This window comes from Portunus trituberculatus, chromosome 21 (assembly GCF_017591435.1).
Source record: "Portunus trituberculatus isolate SZX2019 chromosome 21, ASM1759143v1, whole genome shotgun sequence".
NCBI lineage: Eukaryota > Metazoa > Arthropoda > Malacostraca > Decapoda > Portunidae > Portunus > Portunus trituberculatus.
The window spans coordinates 9,966,171-9,993,877 of NC_059275.1; the positions used below are offsets into that span (position 1 = coordinate 9,966,171).

Here is a 27,707-nt window from a genome sequence, read left to right on the forward strand (position 1 = left end):
TTTGAGTGAGGAAGTGGTGTCAGCAACGAGTGTGCATAGTTTTAAAGAAAAATTGGATAAGTGTAGATATGGAGACAAGGCCACACGAGCATAAAGCCCAGGCCCTGTAAAACTACTACTAGGTAAATAAATACACACACACACACAAACCTGGACTGAGCAACCAAATCACTCAAACGACACACACACACACACACACAAATAGCACTTCATAACAATATTAGAAAATAGCATGTTTTGAAAATCTGTATCTGTATTTATTTTTGAGCTTTTTCTTCAGCATATTGGCTGATCACTGTCTTCCTTCAGTGTGCCAAGCACACTGAATGGTTTATAGTTTATCATGTTCTCATTGTTGGAAAATTATATTTATGTTACTTGCAACTCTATTTAATAATCTAACACAAGCACGGAAAACTGAAGAGAAAAGTTGTACCACAAATTGGTCATTCACAAACTTGTCCTAACACAACTTCTCCTTTATTACTTGTCAATACTATTCTCAGATACACTCCATATGACTGTGCCTGTATTGCTGAACACTTGGAAGTGGCACAAGTTTTGTCAGAAGCAGGAGGAATCTCAGTGACCAGAATAATGGAGGTGGCTGCAATAAAGATACAATCAGTGGTGCGTGGCTACCTAACACGCGGCAAGTTAGGAAGGAAGCAGAGGCTCTTGCTGCATCAAAAAGGTAAGAAATGTTTGCCAGTATAAGGCATCTAATGACAATGGTTCAAAGAAATTATTTTAATGTTTTTAGCATGACTGGTGCTAGCTGAATGATACTAATTTACCATTTTCTGCAAACTCACCTTTTATTCAGGTATTTTTTTTTTTTTTTTTTTTTTTTTTTTTTTTACATTACAAGGGCACTGGCCAAGGGCAAACAAAGTGTTGGAAAAAAAAAAATCCCGCTGGTTGCCAGGCCCTGTTAAGAGGAAAGTAGAAAGAGAAAAAACAAAAAAATCTAAAAGGAGGGTCCAGTAACGTAAGAGGTGTCTTGACACTCCTCTTTTGAAAGAGTTTAAGTCATAGGCAGGTGGAAATACAGACACAGGTAGAGAGTTCCAGAGTTTACCAGTGTATGGAATGAAGGAGTGAAGATACTGGTTAACTCTTGCATTAGGAAGATGGACAGAATAGGGATGAGAAGAAGTAGAGAGTCTTGTGCAGCGAGGCCGCAGGAGGGGGAAGGCATGCAGTTAGCAAGTTCAGAAGAGCAGACAGCATGAAAACAGCGGTAGAAGACAGATAAAGATGCAACATTGCGGCGGTGACTTAAAGAATCAAGACAGTCAGTTAGAGGAGAAGAGTTGATAAGACGAAAAGCTTTAGATTCCACCTTGTTTAGTAAAGCTGTGTGTGGATCCCCAGACATGAGAGCCATACTCCATACACGGGCGGATAAGGCCCTTGTACAGAGCAAGCAGCTGGGAGGGAGAGAAAATGGACGAAGACGCCATAGGACACCTAACTTCTTGGAAGCTGATTTAGCAAGAGTAGAGATGTGAAATTTCCAGTTTAGATTTTTAGTGAAGGATAGACCGAGTGTGTTTAATGTAGAGGAGAGGGAAGTTGAGTGTTATTGAAGAAGAGAGGATAGTTGTCTGGAAGGTTATGTCGAGTAGATAGTTGTAGAAATTGAGTTTTGAGGCATTGAACAAAACCAGGTTTCTCTGCCCCAATCAGAAACAAGTGAAAGATCAGAAGTTAGGCGTCCTATAGCATCTCGCCTTGAGTCATTTAATTGTTGTTGGGTTGGGCGTCTGTTGAACGCTGTTGAATAATGCAGGGTGGTATCATCAGCATAGGAGTGGATAGGGCATTGAGTCAGATTTAGGAGATCATTGATGAATAATAGAAAGAGAGTGGGTGATAGGACAGAACCCTGTGGAACACCACTGTTGATAGTTTTAGGGAAGAACAGTGACCGTCTACTACAGCAGCAATAGAACGATCGGAAAGGAAACTGGAGATGAAGGTACAGAGAGAAGGATAGAATCCGTAGGAGGGTAGTTTAGAAATTAAAGATTTGTGCCAGACTCTATCGAAGGCTTTCGATATGTCAAGGCCGACAGCAAAGGTTTCACCGAAGTCCCTAAAAGAGGATGACCAAGATTCAGTTAGGAAAGTAAGAAGATCACCAGTAGATCTGCCTTTACGGAAACCATACTGGCAATCAGAGAGAAGGTTGTGAGCTGATAGATGCCTCATTATCTTCCTATTAAGGATAGACTCAAAGGCTTTAGAAAGGCAGGAAATCAAAGCTATAGGGCGGTAGTTAGAAGGATTGGAGTGGTCACCTTTTTTAGGGACAGGTTGAATGTGAGCAAACTTCCAGCAAGAAGGATAAATAGAAGTAGAGAGACACAGATGAAAGAGTTTGACCAGGCAGTGAGCGAGTTCGGAAGCACAGTTTTTGAGAACAACAGGAGGGACTCCATCCGGACCGTAAGCCTTCCGAGAATCAAGGCCAGAGAGGGCCAGGAAAACGTCTTTATAAAGAATTTTAATTTTAGGGATGAAGTAGTCAGAGGGTGGAGGAGTAGGAGGAATATGCCCAGAATCATCCAAAGTTGAGTTGGTAGCAAAGGTTTGAGCGAAGAGTTCAGCTTTAGAAAAGAAGAGACAGCTGTAGAGCCATCTGGATGAAGTAAAGGAGGGAAAGACGAAGAAGTAAAGTTGTTAGAGATATTATTGGCTAGATGCCAGAAATCTCGAGAGGAGTTAGAATTGGAAAGACTTTGACATTTTCTATTGATGAAAGAGTTTTAGTAAGTTGGAGAATAGATTTGGCATGATTACGGGCAGAAATATATAGGGCATGAGTTTCAGCAGTTGGATGGCTACGGAACCGTTTGTGAGCCGCTCTCTATCATTGACAGCACGAGAACAAGCAGAGTTAAACCAAGGCTTTTTAGCTTTAGGGTTAGAGAAAGTATGAGGAATGTATAGCTCCATGCCAGAGATAATCACCTCTGTTATGCGCTCGGCACAAAGAGAAGGATCTCTGACATGAAAACAATAATCATCCCAAGGGAAATCAGAATAGTACTGCCTTAGTTCCTCCCACTTAGCAGAGTTAAAATGCCAGAAGCACCTCCGCTTAGGCGGGTCCTGAGGCTGCACTGGAGTGATAGAACTGGTAACGGAAATTAGATTGTGGTCGGAGGAGCCCAACGGAGAGGAAAGTTTAACAGAGTAAGCAGAAGGGTTGGAGGTTAGGAAAAGATCAAGAATGTTGGGCGTGTCTCCAAGGCGGTCAGGAATACGGGTAGGGAACTTCACTAGCTGCTCTAGGTCATGAAGGATAGCAAAGTTGAAGGTTTGTTCACCAGGTTGGTCAGTGAAAGAAGATGAAAGCCAAAGCTGGTGGTGAACATTGAAATCCCTAAAATGGAGATCTCAGCAAAAGGAAAGTGAGATAAGATGTGCTCCACCTTGGAAGTCAAATAGTCAAAGAATTTTACATAGTCAGAGGAATTAGGTGAGAGGTATACAGCACAGATGAATTTAGTTAGAGAGTGACATTGAAGTCTTAGCCAGATGGTAGAAAATTCTGAAGATTCAAGATTGTGGGCACGAGAGCAAGTGGTGTCGTTACGCACGTATGCGCAACATCCAGCTTTGGATTGAAAATGAGGATAGAGCAAGTAGGAGGGAACAGAAAAGCGGCTGCTGTCAGTAGTCACAGACAACTGTGTTTCGTTAGGAAGAGAAGATGAGGTTTAGTAGAGGAGAGGTGGTGTTCCACAGATTGAAAATTAGAACGAAGGCCACGAATGTTGCAGAAATTAATAGTGAAAGTATTAGATGAAGTGTCAAGACACCCAAGGTCGACAGCAGAGGGGCAGTCCGACCTGGGGACATTTATGGTCCCCCCCAGAGGGGACTCCGAGGCAGGGCGTGGTGAAGCCATTATTAAATTTTGATTTGAAGAGAGTGTAAAAGTGTAAGGTGTTGTAGTGTAGTGTAGGAAGTAGTAGAAGTTGTCTTTAGAGGGCAGGCTGCAGCTGCTCAATTGTATAAATGAGACCACAAAGGGAACCGGGAAGAGAGGACACGGGGAATCACTCAGTCTGCAGCACTGCCTACATCCCCGTAAGTACCTCTCCTGGAGTATTCCACCGGGCGGCAGGTGGAATACTCCAGGTATGCCTTAGACTCTAAGGCATGCCTCTCAATCTCTATGGCATTGAGATTGAGAGGCATAAATTTGAGGGAACACATGTGAGTTTGATCGTGTGTGTATGTATTTACCTAGTTGTATTGTACAGGGTTTGAGTGGGGCTCATAGTGTCCTGTCTCCATATCTCCATTTATCTATTTTTTCCTTCAAGTTATGCATATTATGTGCTATAACAACTTCATTATCCAATGCATTCCATTTTTCCACCATTCTGTGTGGAAAGGTGTATTTTCCAATATCCTTTACACACTGCCTCATCCTGATCTTTTTATGTCCTCTTGTCCTTCCATCTTTTGTCAACAGCACCAGGTCTTCTATGTTTATCTTTTCAATATCATTTACTATCTTATACATTGTTATTAGGTACCCACGTTCTCTTGTATCTAGTAAGATTGGTAGTCCCCTTTCCTTCAGTCGTTCTTCATATGTGAGGCCCTTTAATTCCAGCACTATCTTTGTAGCAATCTTTTGTATCCCTTCCAATTTTCTTATAATCTTTGTAGAGCTCGGAGACCATACCACTGCTGCATATTCTAACCTTGGACGTATCATGCTCGTGATGATTTTTTTCATCATATCTTTGTCCATGTAATGACATGCCACTCTTATATTAGTCAATATATTATATGATAGTCCATATATCTTGCTTGTGTGTTTTTCGGGGCTCAGATTTTCCTGTATGATCACTTCCAGATATTTTTCCTCTTTAATCTTCATTATTTGTTCGTCTCCCATCAAATAGTTCCATACTGGTCTTCTCTTACTCTTTCCTAGTTCCATTATGTGATATTTCTTGACATCAAACTCCAATTTTCACTTCCTGCTCCACTCATAGATCTTGTTTATATCTTCCTGCAACAACAGACAGTCCTCTCTGGTTTTGATAACTCTTAGCAGCTTTGCATCATCTACTAATAAATTTATATAACTTTATCTCAATGTGAATGTCATTTACATAAATCTGAAACATAATGGGGGCTAACAATAATCCTTGTGGAACTCCACTAGTTACTTTACCCCAAGTTGAGTATGTATCTCTGTTCACATTTCTCATTTCCCTATCCTTCAAATAATCTCTTGTCCATTCTAGCAAAGTTCTTCGCAGTCCTCCTATGTTCTCTAGTTTCCAAAGTAGTCTTCCATGAGGGACTATATCAAAAGCCTTTTTAATATCCAGGTATACTGTGTCTACCCATCCATCTCTGTTTTCAAGTCCTGTAATAACTCGAATAGAAGCTTAATAAGTTTAATACACATGACCACCCTGTCCAATAATCTTCCAATATCCTCTTTGTGTACTGCAATCTCCTGTAATCCTTGGCAATCCCATGTCCTATTAGGTTCTGTGAAATCATCTTCGGCAGTGAACATCATTTTGAAGCTCTCATTCATTATTTCACGGAGTGGAGCCATCGAGCAGAACGTACACATCTGAGTAGCTCGCAGAGATTATTACAAAAGGACTTGGACTCATGCCTAAACATATGTACAGGGAGAGAGGGGGCAATAGGTTCTCTTATCTCCAAATGAAATAATTGTTAGATCACATATAGCTAAGGAATGAATAACGAGAGAGAGATGGAACCAAGTAGCGCTGCCAGGTGCATGGCGGAACCAAAACATACGCCAAGTGAAAACCAACGCTTTATAGAAACCCCTATTGGCTTAAGGAAATTGACTGAAGATACTATGGAAAAGGATTTCTCGGGTTTCTGGGGTGAATGAGGTAATATGAGAAAGCTTATTAGTGTAGAAAGAAAATTAAGATATATGAAGGTGATGTCCAGTCTCATGGACAAACATGACCAACTACTAATGGAGAACACAGTCCTGAAATTGAGAATAGCTGAATGTGAGAAGGTCAGTGGAATAAACCAGGAATTAAAAGAGGAGATTTTGGAATAAGGAAGCAAAATTACACTCTAAAAATCACATGGGATTACAGACAGGGCAGAAGGTGGAGTAGATGATAACAAGTTGAAGGAACTAAGAAATTAATGGAAACAGGAGCAAGAAGAAGAAAACTTCAAATTTTCAGAAGTGGTAAGGAGACAAATTCAGGAGAACACAAAAGTTGCTGTAATCAAAGTTATTAAAGAGAAAGATGATTTGGTGTGGGATGCAGTGGACAAGAAAATAAGCTTCATGATTTACAGGATGGGAGAAAAGAAAAACCCAAATAAATTCACAAGAGAACGTGAAGAAAGGGAAATAGCCAAAAATGTTATCAAATGAGTACAAGACAGCACACAAAAATTTGACCAGGAGGTGGAGGAAGTGATTAGGCTAGGAAGGTACAATGAAGGGGGTGGCATAGTGGATAAGGTGGTGAGCGTGGGATCGGGCAGACGTCCATGCGTAGGTTCGAATCCCACCACGTACAGCCTTAAACACTTTGCCATTTGTCGAGTGGTTTAAAGTTACCTACATGTCACCATGATACCCAGGCTCTAGGTGGTTACACCCAAGATGAGCTTGGGTGGTGATATGGGCCCTAATATGGGTACCACTATAAATAAAATTGCCTGCGCCATTAATGGGCGGAAGCTGAACAGCGCTTCCAATACACTCTTCAAGTGTGCCTACAGGTGCTATAGATCTTAAAAAAAAAAAAAAAAAAAGAGAGACCAATGAAAGTGAAAATGAGATCTCAAGTGGCTGTAGAGGAAATTATGGCTAGAAAAGGGAAGCTGGCCGATGATGTTGATCACAAGGAAATCTGGATAAAAAGAGATATGAACTTAGAGGAAAGGGAAAAGGAGAAAGTGTTAAGAAGTGAAGCTAAGGAAAAAAACGAGAAAAGAACAGAGATAGAGAAGAAGAATTTTTACTGGAGGGTTCTGGATATGAGACTAAAGAAATGGTACCTAAGTAAAAAAGAGGAGATCGTGGAGGAGGCAATAAATTAAGAGTGACTTATGCTAGCATAGATGGGTTGTTATCAAGCATATTGGAAGTTCGGGATTATTTGAAAGAGAAAAAGCCGGATGTAATGTGCATCGTTGAAACAAAACTAAAAAAAGAGATCCATGTCAACTTTAAAGAGGAGGGATATAATACATGGAGGAGGGACAGGAAGGATAAAGGGGGAGGAGGAGTGCTAATAATGGTTCGTGACAGTATATGTGTGGAGGATGTTGTGCAACATGGTGAGGACAAGGTAGAAATAATGGGAGTAACAATCAGAACAGAAGATTTGAAGAAAAGAAAAATTTCAGTTACATATGTTCCACCAAAGACTAATACATGGGGATCAGAAGAGCAACATGGTGAGGACAAGGTAGAAATAATGGGAGTAACAATCAGAACAGAAGATTTGAAGAAAAGAAAAATTTCAGTTACATATGTTCCACCAAAGACTAATACATGGGGATCAGAAGAGCATAAAGATATGCAAAGAGAGGTGATAAAGTGCCTAGATAACATGATAAGAAGAGATAGAAGAATACTCTTAGTTGGAGACTTCAACTGTAAAAAAATAAACTGGAAAGAGATGGAAGTAATGGATAATGCTGGGCAGTGGAGTGAGAAAGTGTTACAGTTGACTATGGTTAGTACAATGGACCAGTGGGTGGAGGAGTCAACAAGGTACAGGGGAGAAGAAGAACCATCGTTGCTTGACCTAGTTTTCACAAAGAAATCAGAGTCCCCTCCAATCATACAGTACCTTAGTCCAATGGGTAAAAGTGATCATGTGACATTAGAGGTGCAAATGCAGGAGGAAGGTGAGATAAGTAACAGAGAGGACTATAAAGGAGAGAGATTAAATTATGCAAGAGCGAATCTTGAAAAATTAAGTGTTAAGGTTTGTGCCTTGCTTTTCTTTATTTTCTTGTCTATATATTATTATTATTATTATGTTTATGATGAGTGAATTTAAATGTAAAATAAAAAGTAATGTCTTTGCGCAAGGCTATGCGTTTTTTTTTTGTTGCCCCCGTTGCATTGTGGGAGCCCGCGCTCCTTTTTGTTTCTCTCTTCCTCAGCAGGCGCCTCCTGGGATGGATGTTTTGGTGGTGTTGGAGAAATTTCTTGATGTCGTGGATATAAAGTGTGTTGGTTGTTTGTGCTCCGGTCCTAAAGGTTGGTGGTGTTATCTGTGAGGTTTTTTGTGGTGTTTATAAGGTCTGGTAAGACCAGCTGTGATGAAAACAAGTGGTGATGTAGAGTGGCATTTGAGTGGGAAGGACTGCATAGTGGTAGTGGTGACTATAAGTGGATCTTTGAGACTTCTCATGGGTTGTGTGGTGTTTTCTGGTTGGTGACGAGTCTTTAGAAGGTCGTGGCATCAACTGAGGGAGAGCACAGGTGGGGTGTGTGGTGGAGTGTGATTTTGGGGATATTTTGCTTTTGCTCATACTGTGTTGAATTAGGAGTGTAGATGGGATGTTATTATGGCATTTTTTGATACGTGGAGTTAGTGATTAATTTTGAGAGTATTGATTGATTGCAATCCATGCGTCCAGCTGTGACCTTGGATCTTATATCAGCTGAGATTTGTGGGGACCCCTGGTCTGGAGTAGTGTTGTCCCCAGGGTTAATTCTTATGAAATTAATATTTTTCTATGATCTGTATGTTTACCATTGATATGTTATTTTTTTATTATTTCATGCATTGCCTATATTTTCTTTATGTAATATACCTAAGTTTATTTATGTCTTGCTTTTGAATTATTCCAATTATTCATGTAACTGATCATAACACCAAAGTGAAGCCTTGGGAGACTGTTGGAGGTAAGCAGAATTATAACTGTGCTGTGCAGTGAGTAGAGGCCATGGATGGCTGGGTAGGGTGAGATTTTCTCTTAATATCCAGACCCTTAAAACTCCTGAGACAGGGATAATGTAATCTCGTCTTTGGGAGCAAACCGACCGTGAGTGAAAGCCTTGACATAAGGAGTTATTTTGCTGATATTGAGTGGAGTGATATTATGTGTAGGAAGACTGTACAAGAGAAATATGACATTCTTACAGAAATACAATGAAGGACTAAAAAAGTTTGTTCTTGTTTATAAAGTTCAGAAAAAAATCCATACTTGGTACAATGCTAGATGTATACAAGCAAAAAAGGCAAAGGATAAAGCGTGAAAGAAACTCTTAAAGCAGGGAAATGATTATAAAAGTTGGCAGTACAAGGATTCTAGAAATGAATATATTAGAGTAAGGAGAGAGGAAGGAAGAAAGTTTGAGAAGGATGTAGTGGATAAAAGCAAGGATGAACCCAAACTTTTCTACAAGTTTATAAATGGCAAAACAAAGAATAAGGAAACAATTGAAAAAATAATTAAAGAAGGGAAGACACACCAAACAGAGAAGGAAATGTGTGAAATAATGAATGAGAGCTTCAAAACAGTATTCACTGCAGAAGATGATTTCACAGAACCTAATAGGACATTGGATTGCCAAGGATTACAGGAGATTGCAGTGCACAAAGAGGATATTAGAAGATTACTGGATAAGTTGGAAGTCAGAAAAGCAATGGAGTCAGATGGTGTATCAGGCTGGGTGTTAAAAGAATGTAAAGAACAATTACTGGATCCAATGTTACGTTCACCGGTTAAACTGGTAAGATTGGCATCATGAAGGGAGCCGGTGAACAATAACAATAATCATAAAAATATGAAAAAATGAAAAAAAAACACTGCAGGTTCAACTGGTGAGGAAATGCAAAGGGGCACTTTAAAAGCTATTTTAATAACCCATAAAAAGATAATAAATTGACACATAGATATAACATGAAACATGAAACACAGATATATAAAATGAAACACAGGAAAATGACATACACATATACATATAACACAGTAATAAATACAACAATAAAGAACCCAACTTAATACCTAACAATAATCCTAATCCTATATAGAGGCAATGTGGAAAGCACGGACGAGGGGAAGTGATACTTATGCGGTGTCGCAGTGGTGAAGTGCTGGGTGATGGGTGATCCCACGGTAGACCCAAGAGGCGTTGTGTTCACTGGTTGAGGCTTGGATCTCAACTTGCATTCCAGAAAGCTAAGAGCTGGCTCAACACTTTCGGTTGAGTCGAAAGGGTCCGCGTGAATCCAACTTCGGGACAGTAGCGGGGCTTCATGAAACGGTAACGTGGAGGGTTCATGAAACGGTGGCGTGGAAGGGGAGGCGGAGAGGTGGCGAACGAGGTAACAAGCGGAGGAGGTGATGGTAGTAATGTATGTTACGGGCGGGCCGTAACATTTCCTCCCCCCTAAGACCTCCGTAATGGGCTCATGAAGGAGGTGAGACGGGAGATCTTGATAAGGCGTCGGCGATGATGTTGTCCACCCCCTTGATATGGTGGACTTCCAAGTTGAAGGGTTGAGTTAACAAGGCCCACCTAAGAATGCGTTGGTTTCGGTTCTTCATGGCGTGAAGGAAGGCCAGAGGATTGTGATCGGTGAAGACCTTCGTAGTTTGAGGACCAGGATGAAGATAGCACTCAAAACGTTGGAGCGCCAGGACGAGTGCCAGAGCCTCCTTCTCGATGGTGGAGTAGTTGAGTTGATGTTTTTCAGCTTGGCGGAGTGATAGGCGATGGGATGGAGGATGCCGCTTGTAGGGTCCGTTTGTAGTAGGACAGCACCCACTCCAACTCCACTCGCGTCCACTTGTAGATGGAAGGGGCGGGAGTGATCCGGCGTCCAGACCACTGGTTCCGAGGAGAAACGCCTTGAGGTGTTGGAAGGCTTGGTCACAGGTCGGGGTCCAGTGGAAGGGGACGGAAGTGCTGATAAGGTCCGTCAGGGGGGCGGCCAGGGTGGAGAAGTTCCTACAGAATCTTCTGTAGAAACCAGCCATCCCCAAGAACCTCATGAGAGCTTTCCTGGTGGTAGGGACAGGAAGCCAAGGATGGCCTCCACGTTAGCTCTCTTGGGGCGAACCTTGCCGTTCCCCACCACATGTCCCAGGTAGACCACCGTAGACTTCCCGAAGGTGGACTTGGCCAGGTTGATTGTAAGCCCGGCTTCCTGCAACCGACCCATCAGCCTCCGAAGACGGGTCAGATGTGTCGCCCAGTCGTCCGCAGTCACCACCAGGTCGTCCAGATATGCAGATGTTCCCTCCAAGTCCTGAGTGATGTAATTTATAGCCCTCTGGAAGGTGGCGGGAGCATTAGACAAGCCAAAGGGCATCACTGTGTATTGGTATAGTCCGAAGGGGGTGATGAAGGCGGATATTATTTGGGCCTCGTCCGAGAGGGGAATCTGGTAGTAACCTTTAAGTAAGTCTATAGTGGTTACAAATTTGGCTACTCCTATACTATCTATAAGGTCCTCTATCAAGGGCAATGGGTAGGAGTCTGGCACCGTCACTTTATTTAATTTCCTGTAGTCGGTGCAAAATCGACTACTACCATCTGGCTTAGATGTTAACAGGCAGGGAGAAGCCCAGGAGATATACTAGGTTCTGCAAGGTGATGACAGAGCAGATAGTCTACCTCTTTTTCATCAAGTCTCTTTTAATGGGTGAAATGCGATAGGCTGGTTGTCTTATAGGCTTGATGTCATTAGATATTAATGTTATGTCATGTTGGATAGTATTACAAACTCCTGGAAGGTCACCTGTGATTTCAGAAAAGTCTAGCAATAACTTTTAAGATCAGACTGTTGTGAAGGTGTTAAGGAAAGAAACACCTCATCAAGGTTGGACATGATTTGGCTGTTTGAGGGCGTCCTTTAGGTGACGAGAAGAGGAATTCGATGTCGGACTCTTCCTCGGGGGGCACAGGACCAGACTCCTTCCCTACCAGACATACAGGTACAGTGCGAGACAAGTCGTCCTCTGGTTCTCTGGAGTGGTAAGGTTTCATTAGATTAATATGAACTAGTTGGGAATCCTTACGACGGTCAGGAGTGTGGACCACATAATTTAATGGACTTAGTTTTTGAGCCACAACATAAGGTCCCATGAACTTACTGTGAAGAGCATTGCCTGGAGTGGGGAGAAAAAGTAAAACCTTGTCTCCTGGTTTGAAACTTCTCATGACAGATTTGGGAAGAGAATTCTGTTGCATTTTAGTTTGAGATTTGAGGAAGTTTGATTTAGCAAAAGATCTGACTTCACTGATTTTATTCTTAAGGTTACTGATGTAGTCAGACACACTGGGGCTTGAAGGAGTATTTTGAGTAAACCATTGATCCTTTAATATTTTGAGAGGCCCCCTGATCTGTCTACCATAGAGTAATTCAAAGGGAGTAACCTAAAGAATCTTGAGGAGATTCTCTTAAAGCGAAGAGAAGGAAAGAAATACTTTCATCCCAGTCTCCTTGATGCTCCAAGCAATACTTCTTCATCATGGATTTTAATGTTTGGTGAAACCGCTCCAGACAGCCTTGGGATTGGGGTGGTAAGCCGAGGAGGTAACATGGTCGATGTTTAGCTCATTCACTATCTGTTGGAAAAAATGGCTAGTGAAATTGCTACCCTTGTCAGACTGAATTTGTTTTGGAATTCCTACCGAGGTGAAAAAATGTATTAGATGTTTTACAATGGTCTTTGATGTGATGTTCTTAAGAGGGAATGCTTCAGGGTACCTGGTAGTGGGATCCATGAGGGTTAACAAATACTGATTCCCTCGTTTGGTTTTGGGTAAGGGCCCTACGCAGTCTAGAATGATCTTTTCGAAGGGCTCCGTCTGAACTGGAATAGGCGTCAGAGGAGCTGGCACAAGGCGTTCGTTAGGCTTACCCACAATTTGACATATGTGACATGTTTTTACATAGTGTGACACATCCTTTTTCATTCCTGGCCAAAAAAATGTTGAAGAGCCTTCTTGTAGGTTTTTTGGATGCCTAGATGACCTGACAATCCATCATGAGCTAGTTCTATAATGGCTGGTCTTACAGACAAGGGATGACAACTTGATGTGTTTCTGACCAGGTGTCTAGTTGTTTCAGTTCAGGAGGTCTGTAGGCACGCATCAGGACTCCTTCCTGATAATAAAAACAAGGCAATTTAGACATATCCTTTGTCTCACTGGCAACATGTCTGATCTTAGCCAAAGTGAGATCCTGTTCCTGAGCATTAATCAAATTCTCCTTTGAAATGATGTTATTATACAAGTTGTCAGTAGAGGCAATCATTGGTGGAGGAGGTGATGAAAGGGCAGGGGACTTGGACTGAGACCTGGTGACTGCACACACTGGGAAGAAGTGAGGGATGTTTCGTCCAGGGTCTTAGTGGGACTTTCTGTTAAGGGAGAATCAAGAACAATTAAGTTTGGAACAGCCAAGTTACCCGCAAGATCATTACCCAGTACAAGATGTACCCCGGTACTGGCAGTTCACCAGGTTTAATGGCTACCTCAACCTCTCCTGAAATGAACGGGCACTGTAAGCTAATATTAGCCAAGGGATAGGAGAGCTGTGATTCGAGACCTGTAAGGATCACCTTCTCCCCAGTGAAAGCCTGTTTGATGTTAGGGATGACATCTTCCCTTAAGATGGATTGGGCAGCACCTGTATCACGCAGAACCTTGATATTTATTGCCTTGTCTTTACCATCAGTCAGGGACACTTTACCTTGATACATGTACGAGTCATAAAGTTCTAGAGGAGAGTTGACAGGGTTAGCTAGGGCCACTGGTTTCTTGTTCTCAAATGTGTTAGGTTTAGGGGCCACAAAAGAAAGTTGACGTTGAGAGGCCTTGCAATTTGGGTGTCTACATTTCTGGATCGTGTGACCTGGCTTCTTACAGTATGTACACCAGGGGGAATTATATGCATTTGGCGAGAATCCGGTCGGCTTACCACCCGCGCCCCAAAACCTTCCCCAAAGGAGGACCTAACATTAGATAGTGAACCACGACCTCTACTACCCAGGGATCCCATCAACAAAGCAAACGCATCAGCCACTTTAGCGGCAGACATAAGATCACTCTCTCCCGTTCTTCCACATGCCTCAGAATATTAAAGGGTAACTTGTTCTTCCATTCTTCCAGGACCATTAGATTGAGCAACTCCGAAAAGGTGGTAATGTTAAGGGCGGCTAACCATTTCTTAAATTGTCTTAGTTTCTCACTAGCAAATTCAACATAGGTGTGAGACTCTGGTTTCACATACTTTCGAAACTGTTGTCTGTATCCATCAGAAGTGATAGAGTAGGCGTCTAGAATGTTACCTTTGATCTCTTCATATTCTACCTCATCACTAAGGCCGTTGTATACCCTATAAGCTTTTCCTACTAGCTTAGGGACAAGGAGAGACACCCACTGATCCTTGGGCCATTTATTCCTATTAGCAATGCTCTCAAAAGCGCGAAATGACCCGTCAACATCAGATTCATCAAAAGGGGGAACTAGCGGAGCAGCTGTAGCAGGATTAAAGCTTGCTAACTGTTTCTTTATATCTATTTCTTCCCTCTAAACTTAGCGTCATTTCGTAGGGCTAACTCCTGAATTTCTAACTCTTTCTCCTGCCTTTTAAGTTGTAACTGAAATCTCTCTCTTCCTTTTCTGCCTGTAGTTGCATTTCTTTTTCTGCCTGTAGTTGCATTTGTTTTTCATGCATCCGGTATTCTAGTTTAAGCTTCTCAATTTCCCATTGACTTATCCTACTCTTATCCTGTTCTTCCTGGGGACTGTGTATTATAGTCCTCGTAGAGGCTGACATGGGAGTTAACTCTTCTATGGCATTTCCTAGCAACTGACCTTCTTGCACTAGATGTTCAACAACTACATTCTTAATGACCTCTTTAGTCATCTGAGACGTGATGGGAACATCAAAATGTTTAGCGATGGTCTTCCATTGGTCCTTCTTGATATTAGCATCTTTAAGTTGTTCCAGAGAAGGGTCGGCACAAAAATCTTCAACGTTAAACTGAGCGGAAGCCATATTAAATAGATGTTAAACCACAACAAAAAAAAAAAATGATAAGCGAATTACTTAAGTGAGGAACTTGGCAGAGTGATAATAAAGGCAACCTTGGAAATTACCTAGATTATACTTAAGTAAACACTTATGAGTACAATCACTAATGAGGGGTAAACTAGAGAGTTACGGCATTAAGAGGGATCCGGATTACTCTAGTTACGAGACTTGAGAGTGAGGAGCGAATTGTACTGAGACTTGTTATTGATAAGGAGGCGGATTAGTCTGAGAGACTAGTTAAAATGGCCGATTCTAACTAGCGAGAAAAATGATCCGCGAAGTGAGGGGATTGAGGGTTCGCATGAACATATGATGATCCCAACACTTGGATAACACTTATTACACACCTGCCTATGTGCAAAAATAGAGATAAGTGCTATCGGTGAACACGCCTTTCTACCTGGTTTCCTGCTCTACCACTGCTATGCGATACCAATGAAAGTCACGAAGCACGTTTAACCCAAAAGGAGCTACTTGATCGCACAAAGGTAAATTTAAACCACACGCAGAGTAAGTCACAGAAAAAAACACATCAAAGTCACAACACCACAGAAACAAAAAAATAATGTAATCACAGAAAAAAAGTCACTGGAAAAATGGAACACTGAACATGGGTTATAATGGTCCTGTCACGGTCGCCAATTGTTACGTTCACCGGTTAAACTGGTAAGATTGGCATCGGGAGCCGGTGAACAATAACAATAAAAAAAAAAAACACTGCAGGTTCAACTGGTGAGGAAATGCAAAGGGGGCACTTTAAAAAGCTATTTTAATAACCCATAATGATATTGACACACATAGATATAACATGAAACATGAAACACAGATATATAACATGAAACACAGGAAAATGACATACACATATACATATAACACAGTAATAAATACAACAATAAAGAACCCAACTTAATACCTAACAATAATCCTAATCCTATATAGAGGCAATGTGGAAAACACGGACGAGGGGAAGTGATACTTATGCGGTGTCGCAGTGGTGAAGTGCTGGGTGATGGTTGATCCCACGGTAGACCCAAGAGGCGTTGTGTTCACTGGTTGAGGCTTGGATCTCAACTTGCATTCCAGAAAGCTAAGAGCTGGCTCAACACTTTCGGTTGAGTCGAAAGGGGCCGCGTGAATCCAACTTCGGGACAGTAGCGGGCTTCATGAAACGGTGACGTGGAGGGTTCATGAAACGGTGGCGTGGAAGGTTCACGAGACGGTGACGTGGAAGGTGAGGCGGAGAGGTGGCGAACGAGGTAACAAGCGGAGGAGGTGATGGTAGTAATGTATGTTACGGGCGGGCCGTAACAGCAATGATTTTGCCAGCAAAATCATTGAGAGAACTGATGCTACAGTACACACACTACACTTGGTTTTTGCTGGCAATATAATTGACAGAACTGATGCTTATTGGTGTTAGAACAGGTAGTTTATTAGCTACTAACCTCTTCCTCAATGCAGCAGAACTCTCAGATTCAACATTACCCAAGAAACTATTGCTGGAACTGGACGAGGAAGCAACCAACAGCTGTTGGTGGTGGTGGTGGTGTGGTGGTGGTGGTCGTGTTGGTGCTGGTGGAAGGAGACTCGATTCTCTCCTCTCTCCTCTCGTTTGCTTTCAGTGGATTGTAGATAGAAGCATTCCTGGACATGCTCGCACGTCTGTTTAGTCTTGTACGTGATAATTTAGGCATTTTTGTAGGTAAATAACATGAGAAACAATGTAAAAACAAGAGTCACATGCGTGTACCTCCCTCATGGATCATGGTCAAGCCAGCGTCCCTCAGACAATAACCAGAATAACTTTGGGTTTCGATACAGCAAGAAACAAAACGAAAAAAAAAAAAAATGAAAAAAAAATCTTCACTATATGATATGGCAACACTCCCAGTCAGCTGATCCATTTAAATGCCCCGCTGGGCATTTAAATGTCCGCAAAATCCAAAATAAACACGCGTCTGGCAACGTCAATGCATCTAGCTACCCTATAATGTCGAAAACTGAAATTGACTTTCCTGACAATTTTTACATGTCTGAAGTCTATGCTATCCCCTTAAGCTTCTACTCTAGAGTTATTGCAGGACTTGAAAACAGAGATGGATGGGTAGACACAATATACTTGGACATTAAAAAGACTTTTGATAAAGTCCAGCACAGAAGACTTCTTTGGAAACTAGAGTACATAAGAGGACTACGTGGAACCTTACTCGAATGGACAAGAGACTATTTGAAGGATAGAGAAATGAGAACTGGGATTAGAGATACATACTCATCTTGGGGTAAAGTAACTAGCGGAGTGCCGCAAGCATCAGTGTTAGCCCCAATTATGTTTCAAGTTTATGTAAACGACATTCACATTGGGATAAACAGTTATATAAATTTATTTGCTGATGATGCAAAGTTGCTAAGAGTTATCAAAACTAGAGAAGACTGTCTGCTGTTGCAGGAAGATTTAAACATGATCTATGAATGGAGCAAGAAGTGGAAATTGGAGTTTAATGCCAAGAAATGCCACATAACAGAACTAGGAAAGAGTAAGAGAAGACCATCATGGAACTATTTGATGGGGGATGAGCAAATAATGAAGACTAAAGAGGAAAAAGATCTTGGAGTGATCATACAAGAAAATCTGAGCCCTGATAACCACATAAGCAAGATATTTGGACTATCATATAAGATGTTGACTAATATAAGAGTGCCATTTCATTACATGGATAAAGATATGATGAAAAAAATCATCACAAGCATGATACGCCCAAGGCTGGAATATGCAGCAGTGGAATGTTCTCCGACCTCTAAAAAAGATATAAGAAAAGGATACAGAAGATTGCTACTAAGATGGTGCCGGAATTAAAGGACCTCACATATGAAGAACAACTGAAGGAAATGGGACTGCCAGCCTTACAAGATAGAAGAGAACGGGGTACCTAATAACAATGTATAAGATAGTAAATGATATTGAAAAAATAGACAAAGAAGACCTGGTGCTGTTGACGGAAGATGGAAGGACAAGAGGACATGAAAAGAAGATCAGGATAAGGCAGTGTGTGAAGGATATTGGAAAATACTGTTTTCTACACAGAACATTGAAAAAATGGAATGCATTAGATAATGGAATTGTTACAGCACATAGTGTGCATAACTTTAAAGAAAAACTAAATAATTGGAGATATAGAGACAGAACACTATGAGCCCCGCACAAACCTCTCTCTCTCTCTCTCTCTCTCTCTCTCTCTCTCTCTCTCTCTCTCTCTCTCTCTCTCTCTCTCTCTCAATGCTCCCCAGAGCAGAGCAAAAAGTAAATATTTGCAATGAAATCTGCTAGCAAGATCAGCAACCACATAAATCTATCAGAAAAAGATATTCTAATGTGATCAGATTTTTTTAAAATTTTGCCAAACACTTAGAACATAGTTCAACACATCCATTAATACACTTCCCACGAATATATATAGCATACTCTTCCACCCCATGTTACTTTTATACCTATTTTCATTTATTGTACATTTATTTATTGGGCTGGCATGCCAGCAATTGTTTGGCCCACCTGTTTCTCACGTTTAGCTGTCCCGTCATGCGACAAGTAGGTTTAGCCTCTAATCCCCCTTGTTTTTGTTTTTTTATACCATGTGGACTTTTCATGGGAATTTGTGAGCTAAAGGGGATACTTTTTGGGGTACCTCCTATCTCAAAGCCCACCCGCTGGGAAACCGTTGTCCCAAGTGAGGAAGCCCAACCTACACTTGGACCGTGGACAGGATTCGAACCCATGCTCTTGGAGACCCTCAGACCCCAAAGCACGCATGGTTCCACTGTACCACGGCTTGTAGCAGTTTGACCCACTACATAAATGAAAGGTAGCTGTGCGAGCAGTCACAGGCTAATTCAGAGGCTCAGTGTGCGTATGCACAGATGGAGCACAACACAACCCTGGAACTAGGATAGGAGCACTAAAACACACTTGCTGATGCTTTACATTTATTACCACTGATCACTTTACAACTTGGGTTGATATGCCGCAGCACCTAAACAACACACAAATTATACAATATGCCACTAACCTAACTGATCCTAATGGGTGACACCACACCTGGTGCACCAACTCCCTCACTACCTTGGTTTACCCAAGGAAGGTCAAATTGACCTCAACAATGATTGAAACCTCTATCCTAACATCTAATTCAGACTATTCGCTTGGCTCTATGAGTTTTCTCCCGATACTTCTTTCTCTTTGGTGAGAGGATGGATTCTGGCTTGGTTAAGACTGGAAAATAGTAATGGTTTTGGCTGGCTGCTGAGGCTATAATGGCAACGATCAACTTAGCTTTTCTCCTCAACTGGCTACCTTGTCACTGGCCTACAAACTATACTGGCAGAGTTTGAATTGGTGAATTTGAGAGGGGTTCAAAACACTTCTTGTAGCATTCCCTACTATTTAAATCGTTACACCCTAACCCCGTAATGGTTTCGTCCCTATTCCTAACCTAACGTAACCTAACCTAACATAGAGGTATTGAATTGGAGTGAAAGGACCCAAGGCAAACAGGTGATTGGGGAAATACAACCAGACACATATATAACACTTTCCTTCTCAGTCCCTGACCCTCAATACTAGTCATTGTCAGTTCCCCAAAATACAGTTGATACCATTTTTACGTGTATGTATTGATGTTTGAAGGAATGAAAAACACTTGCATGTTATATTTACCACATTAAAATCCTGTAAACACTAGAGTCTGTAGAATTGATAGATGTGCATCCAACAAGTGGAGACTTCACTGATTTTTCTGTAAACTTCAACAAACCCAAAATTCACCATGGTAAGGGAGCCCAAATACATGCATTTATAAATGCTATTATCTTTTCCTTATGATGATGGCCACTATTTTTTTAATTTACAAAGAAACATTTTGACATTTTATCATATTTTTAACACAAGTTTCATTTGCATATGATTTGTGAATAACATTGGTGTCTCCTGTTGGGGAGGGGTAGGAGACACCAACAATTATTTAAGGAACCTTTAGTGTTTAGTGTTTGTTGACACTAACACCAATGTTTAAAAAACAGGACATACCAAGAAACAGACACATTAGTATTAGCAATTACTAATACCATGCTTAAAAATTGGCTGTGTGTGTATATATTCTTATAGACATGAAAAATAAAAATGTAAATGTAGGAAGACTTATTGAATTTAATTTTCTTTACATAGCAAAATTTTCTGGGTAGCAATTTTATGTTTTCCATTAACATATAGAAATTGTTATTCAAAATAGGGATCTGATTTGATATAAAGAAATAAGTGTATTCTAATAAGCATTTCACTTCAGGCAATGTGACCTCAGGTGATAGGATCAGAGGTTCAAGAAAGTCACCCAGTAGTCACAGCAAAGATTTCAGTCCAAACAAGTGTTCTAGGGGTCAGGCAACACCTGAGACTGGTCACTCTGGCAAGCAGAAGGACTTACCAGTGACACCTGCTGTAGAGACAAAGCTGGCCTCACTGAAAAAGGAGGTCTGTATCACCACTCAGTTATGGACACAGTATCATTCACTTGTTTGCCTTTTTTTCTTTTATCTTTTCTTATAAAGCATTTTATGAGCACTTTGAAGCTCATTTTGATATTTAAACGATCATGACTTTACTATTCCAGGAAAAAGGACTTGCTTATAAACTGAGCTTCCCACTGCATTCTTCTACCTCTGAATGTGGACCCTACAACTCTGTGTCAGGACAGCGTCGCTCCAAGGCCTTGTCCACTAGTATCATGAGAGGGGCTCGTAAAAAGACTCCACGCAACCTGGAACTCCCTGGACCATATAAATTGGGGATTAGCCAGCCCAGACTTCCTGGACCATTAGGTTGTACTTTTGTTGTAGCAAATATTCTTTGAAATTTCATTATATGAGTGCTTATTATTTATCTGGGAGTGTTTTGTATTGTGTATCTTTTTTCTTGAACATAGTTAAGGTTGTGTTGTCAATTTTACTCTTGTGCAGAACATAAGAATGCGATCTACTGCTCTGGTTAGCTTATGGATAAATCCCTTATATAATGAAGTATCATTCATTTTTCTGCCTGAGTGAATTGTGCAAATTGCTTTTAGAACAACAAATATTTATGCAAATTTTATTCACCCCTTTCATTTCCCCTATTCTATCAAGACATCTTTCATTTCTTTGTTCATTTTGTTTTTTGAAGGAATAACTATTGTAGAACAATTTTTTTAATAATATTTTTTTCCTAGTATTCTCCATCTCAGCGTAAATATTTCTTACAATTTTTCTGACAACCCGGTGATTTAGAGAGAAAAAAAATAGTACAAACTGTTTGAACCTAAATATATTCATTTCATATTGAAGAAAAAATAGAGGTGAATTTCTTCTTCACAACAAAACAAACATCATGCAATTTGGTTATAAACTGACAAAATCATAGCCTTCTTAATGAAAAAAACAAATAAAGGTTTTCAGGAGAGGACTTTAAAGTTTAAATGTCCCACAGCCGCCATGTAAACACGCACCAGCCTGGTAATTTTGGTCTCAATACTTTCTCCTTCCTCTTCACCACTACCTTGTGTTTACTGTCATGCTTCTGGGGGTGAAAGGTAGTGATAATGTTGATGTGAATCCATGGGTGTCGCCTATGTAGTGAAGATACTCATAAGATTACTGCTTCCCAGAGAGAAGACTTGCATTTTAGCATTTTCATACTTGAACCAAATGCTTTATTATTGAATGGGGGAACAACATGGCAATCTGATACATAATTTTAGTAAAATCCTGAGATGGTAGGTAGATATAAAGTATATATTGCTAATGAGCAACACACACACATCCTCTCCTCAGTGAGGTCCACAAACCACGGGGCAGTGGGCACTGGCAGCAGACGACAAACAATCTGGTGCTCAAAGTCACTGAGTTAGGGCTGCTAAATGCTGCCAGAAAATAATGATTCAGTTCCACCATGAAAAAAACACATAGATTCTAGTTCATTGACCGTTACAGAAGCCTTACATGTGTAACTAGGTTGCCAACAGTCACAATATTTTTATTAATTTTGCTGAAAAAAACAATTTAGAAAAAAGATTTCACCACAAAATTTTGCCAACACCATATTTGTACTTTAGAGAGAGAAAAATAATTTTTCCTAAATTCTCAGAAGAAAATTAAAGCTATGGCAACACATCCTTAAACCTTACATGGTCCTTTTTCTCTTTGAGGTCTAAAGGCAAAGATGTGAGTTAGCACTTGCATATGTTATCACTTTGTCTAGGCTACTTGCCTTCAAGGATGATGCCATCTTTGTTTAAAGTTTTAATATTTTTTTTTTTTTTTTTTTCCTTTCAGAGGACTGTGAAGATTCTGATTTAGAAATTGACATTACTGAGGGAATCAGGCCTTTCGTTACTGAAGTCTTGCACCAGTCTGGCAGTGTTGCTACTGCTATCATTACTGCAGGAGTGCACCCACACCAAACACAAGAGTCTGATATAGACTGTAGAAAGCAATGGGATTCCAGTCCTTTATCAGTGAAAGAAAACCATGCTACTGAACTTCAACAAAATTGCTCTCAAACTGTTTCTGATGGGAAGAAAATAGCCAGACTTTGCTTTGATACAGTTAACAATAAAGATGATGATAGTTCTTCAGACTTATACTGCCAGAAAGAAGACACATTTTCCATATGTAAAAATCAGACTGAAAAAGAAAGTGATCAAGAAATATTTAAGGATCATGCAAAGAGCTTTGATGAAATGTTAAGCCTTAAAGATAACACTAAGCTTTATATCAAGGAAAGAAAGCATGTTCTTAGAGAAAACAAATTTATATCTCCTGAAAGTATAAATGACAGGTAAGTTGAATGTTGTTTGAATTATTCTATATTATTGTTTGATTCTTAACACAATATTGTTACAAACTATCAAAATTCCACTATTTGAGGTAAACTGAACCAAATATGCATATATTATTATAGAACATTTTACTTATCATCTGTTAATATGTATTTTTATGTTACAGAAAAGCTGATTTCAGAAATACCATCAGAGTACAGAATGAAAGGAGAGTTTTCAGTGAAGAAGCTGTCAAGCAAGCAGGGCAAAAGTGGAGGAATAAACTTGCCACAGTGACCATACAAAGTAAACTATATTCTTTGGGTGGTACTTCTTGTTCATAACATGGCTGTTGGTTTTGATTTGTGAGAAAATAAATATTTGGTGTGATAAAGTTATCATGTAGGTAGATGGGTAAAAGATAAGGGAAGGGAAAGGGTAATAACTACTTTAGAAAGTTAGTCAAAATGTTTAATTAAACTGAATACTAAAAGCCACTATTACTTATCATTGTTGATGTAACTTAATGGGATGACTGTCTATGATGAATTTTGTTAGGTTTCCAATACTTAAGTATTCCCAGTGAAAGGAACAATTTTATTGTGTAAATATAAATATAGAATGTCATACAAATAGATACTTTTATTTCAGGAGTGCAACCACCAAGCAGCACTAAATCCAAAGTGTCCTCTTGCAACACAGTGAAACCACACAGCCTCACCCCATTGCAGTCACCAGGTGGCAGTAATGCCATCAGCAACGAAACAAAGGAAGTCAGTGCTCGGTTACAGTAGTGTACCTGCCTCCCATGTGATATTCTTTCTTGTCTCAAAGTCAAAGCTGTGTTACTGTGGTGCTATATGCATAAGAATATACAATTATATATTTTTGTATTAGAGCAAAGGGTAATATTTTGTATTGTGACAAATATGTAAACTTAGTTCTATTTAGTATTTTGTTACAAAAAAATTGTCCACACCATACTGTAACCAATGGTATAAAACAATTTATTTACTTTTATGCATTTTATTATTATTAGTAGTAAATAGTTTAGAGAACAAACCAGATTATCACAAGGATTTGTTACAAAAATATACCATACCATAACTAAAGGTATAAAACAATATATGTGGTTTTAATACATTTAATAATACTAAATGGTTTAGAGAACAAACCAGATTATTACAAGGATTTGAAAGAGATAAAAAATGAAAAAGGAGAGAATTGGAGTGTGTAAAGATAAACCAGATCATCTCCATTGGAGAACTTGTAAGAACAAGCAGTAAAATTTAATTGATAAATTTTCATTACTTTGCATAATTATGCCCCTGTTAAAACTGATAAAAACTAATCAACTTAGTACAGAGATTCACATATTTAGTACGGTATTTTGCATTAATCAATCCTTTTAGTCATTCAAAACATCTTTTGGAGAAACTATTAAAGGATAAATAAGAAAATAAACAGTTTGTATAGTCTATATATCTCAAGAAGAATCTCCAATGTGTTATGTTTATCTTCTTTATCTTGTAGAAGTGGTGCAACCAAAATCTTAGCTACATTCACTTCATGTTTATTTTGTCCTGTATCTCAAGGTGCTAAAGTTGTTTCCTCTTTATCTTCCTCAGGTCTATAACCTCTTCACTCTGGCCAACAGAAAATGGTTCCTGGCACCATATCTGGGCTGGGTGTGGGTGGGGAAAGGCATCTCTCTCTCTCTCTCTCTCTCTCTAAGAATTTCATAATGGATCCTTAAAAAGGGATCTTAAGGTATATCCCTGCCATGACCAGTACAGTAGTTTATGGGATTAGCAGTGGACCATCATGGCTGGAAGGGCCTCTCAACTTTACCAAGTAGATCAAGTTGACCAAGGACTGATCATAAGTGGACCTGCAACCATAAAAGTCGCTACACTCTCAGTGTGAGCTCAGAGCTCATTATTAACCCTTAATGTTCGGTGATCATTTCGGGACAATTGTAGCGTCGCGTGCGGAGAGGCAGGGATCATTCCGGGAATCATGATTTTTCCACGCTAAATGTTTGAATCTCTCCCCCTCACTTTTGGTCCTGGGGCAAGTGGAGGTATCTGGCAACTTTTCTCGCTCACCTCCTTGAACCTAGAGACATATGTTCCCACACAATAGATCATCTTTTCCCATTTGGAGGTGACATCTGGCAACCCCCGTGACCCGGAGGCAGGAAACGGTACTCCGAGTGATGTTGTGTCATTTTTACTCAGTAGTGACATTGAGGACAGTGATTTTTTTATTGAGAGAAGAAAGTGAAGACTGCAGTAGTGATTCTGATAGTGATCTGGGAGACAGAGACTAACCCTCACAGTGACATTCATAAACCTCATGTACTCCCGTCGAGCAATGTGCTGGTGTGTGTCACCTATGGTTGTCTCTATAGGACTGTACTTGTCGGCCAAGTCATGTGACTCCTATTGCTAATAAGAGTTGCCAGATTCCAATTATTATAAAAATCCACAATACTTGTAATATGTGGTTTCTTTTTCTTTTCCTGTTTTGCACATCATTTCATATATCTGAGTTTGCATTTTCATGACATGAAAGTGCAAAAGTTACTACTTTTACATAAAATTCAAATGCCAGAAAGGAGAGAGAGAGAGAGCACGTGTGGTGTGTTATCGGAGCTTTGGGGGTATTTCTTAGCAGCGGGTTCTATCACGGGTTCGGGGAGAATTTTTTTATATGCAAGAACTTTGCTCTCAGAGGTTATAACATGTTAAAAACTACATGGTTGTACTCAGAATAACAAAGAGAAATATACTTTTATAAGGAAAAAATCTTTTAGCATTTTTGACAAGTGTGATTTTTCCCTGCTGCAACAGATGGAAAGTAAATCAGCTCCCCGTACTTTAAGGATTAAAGGCCCATTCACACTGAAATTTTTTTTAGCTGGGGAATAACTGGAGTGCTGAATCAGAAATGGGTGGTGAGTGGCCAATCTGGGTGTATAGGCAGGTGATTTTCCAGCAATTCTCAAGTTCTCATTAATTTGTGATTATGAGCAGCCAGAGGGGAAGCAGGTACACTGCATTCGTGGATGCCCCCACTGTCAATGTAGCTCAAGAGGTTCTCTTATGGACCATTGGGGCATCTGCTTCCACAAAATTGAGGAAAAAGCAGAAAAAGAGGGATCAATGGTGCAAGGAATGGCTTTGCAGGCAGAGTGAAAGAGGAAGTAACACGGCTGAAGTACAACCCTCTCTGCTGTTAATATGAGACTGTGAGAGCAAGGTGGGTACTGCTCACTGCCAAGATGCTTTTAAAGCCAAGGACTCAAGACAGCCAGAGGAACAAAGGAGGAAGTGAGAGGCTGGTTTGAGGGGAAGAGGAGTCTTGTGGTGATGGAGTATGGAGGGATTGTGTAGAGGAGTTTGTGGTGTGATGGCATTGTTTTGTGGTTCTGGATCAGGTTGGTGTATTGTGTAAGGTTTGTCAAGAGCTCTTTTCTGCAGAGTATAGTAGTTGCGGAATGGAAGTTTTCATGGTGAGAAGCGGTGTTTGGGTGGTGGTTTGTGGTGTATTGTGATGGTGGAGTGGTGATGTTTTGGAAGTAGTAAGGTGTTATATTGCACTGTAGAAAGTGTCTGGGGGAAATATGTACTTATAGCGAGTATAAAGAGTATGAGGAGCTTTGCTGTATGGTGAGAGATTTCATGTACATTTATATATAAGCAGAGTATGTAAGTTTTGTATTATTATTAGGAATATATTTAGTCATTTGTATTAATATTTGTATTGTTTGCCACCACACAACTAACATTAACCCCTTCAATACAATGATGCATATATATAGCATCATCATGGCGTTCGTGACATATTCAATGACACGCGTATTGTGTCATGGCTGCTTTCTGCTAAGATGGTGTGTTTTCTTTCCCAGATACTGTGTGAGATCTCTCATAGTGTAGGTTGTATATGATATGATGGCATACTTGACTTTCATCATTATTACAAAGGTGTATGACTCTCTTATATCAGGATAAGTACTGATGTGCCATGCTAGAAATAAATATTTTATTTAGAAATTTTTTTCATGGTATCAATAGATTAGCTTACCAAAAAATTAATGTTAAAAAATTAATGTTTACTCCTGTTTGTCATCTTCAGAAAATGGCCTTGAGAAGGCAGACCATGACTTTTCTCAAAAATGTGCATAGGTTTATTTCTTATTGTGCGTACCTATTATGAAAAGTTACTTACCATTATTTCCGTAGTGGAGGAGAGAGAGAGAGAGAGAGAGCTGTCTTTGAGTCTGGTATCTCCCCACCCCCCACCCAGCCCGAATATGGTGCCAGGAGTCATTTTTTGTTGCCCAAAGTGAAAAAGTTAAGTGCAGGTACCAAGGTGGAGAGTGTTGCCAAGGTAAGGTTAAAGGAGAGATAATTTTTCTGATGTACTACTGCCTTGGATAGGTTGAGTGGGTAACTTAGTACCCTTAAAATCTAGACCTTTAAAACATTTTAGAACTAGTGTGCTATCCACTCTCTTGGAAGGCAAACCAGGATGTGACATGAATATGCGAGCCTTTGTGGGATTTGGTCACCACATAATAAAAAAAGATACAAGGAAGATGAAAAGGATTCAAAGAGCTGCAACCATACTGTTTCCAAGTTTGAGAGACCTAACTTATGAGGACAGATTAAAGATATTAAAACTTCCAACATTGCAACAGAGGAGAGAAGGAGGAGACCTAATTGCTATATACAGGGCATGGAAGGGGATGGACCAAGTTGACAAAAAAGACTTATTGGTATGGGAC

General features: G+C 40.2%; 1 protein-coding gene across 4 annotated transcripts in view; it reads left to right on the forward strand.

Moving 5' to 3' along the window:
- The window catches only part of LOC123506917 (inversin-like), a 170,211-nt gene extending 142,582 nt beyond the window's left edge, over window positions 1–27,629 (forward strand). For all 4 annotated transcript variants that reach the window (XM_045259331.1, XM_045259332.1, XM_045259334.1 and 1 more), the window contains 6 exons: window positions 507–694; window positions 20,411–20,595; window positions 20,735–20,942; window positions 22,431–22,935; window positions 23,103–23,221; window positions 23,567–27,629. In XM_045259331.1, the coding sequence (XP_045115266.1) occupies window positions 507–694; window positions 20,411–20,595; window positions 20,735–20,942; window positions 22,431–22,935; window positions 23,103–23,221; window positions 23,567–23,709 (1,348 nt within the window). In that variant the 3' untranslated portion in view covers window positions 23,710–27,629. The remainder of the gene's footprint in view (window positions 1–506; window positions 695–20,410; window positions 20,596–20,734; window positions 20,943–22,430; window positions 22,936–23,102; window positions 23,222–23,566) is intronic.
- Window positions 27,630–27,707: the final 78 nt, after the last annotated feature.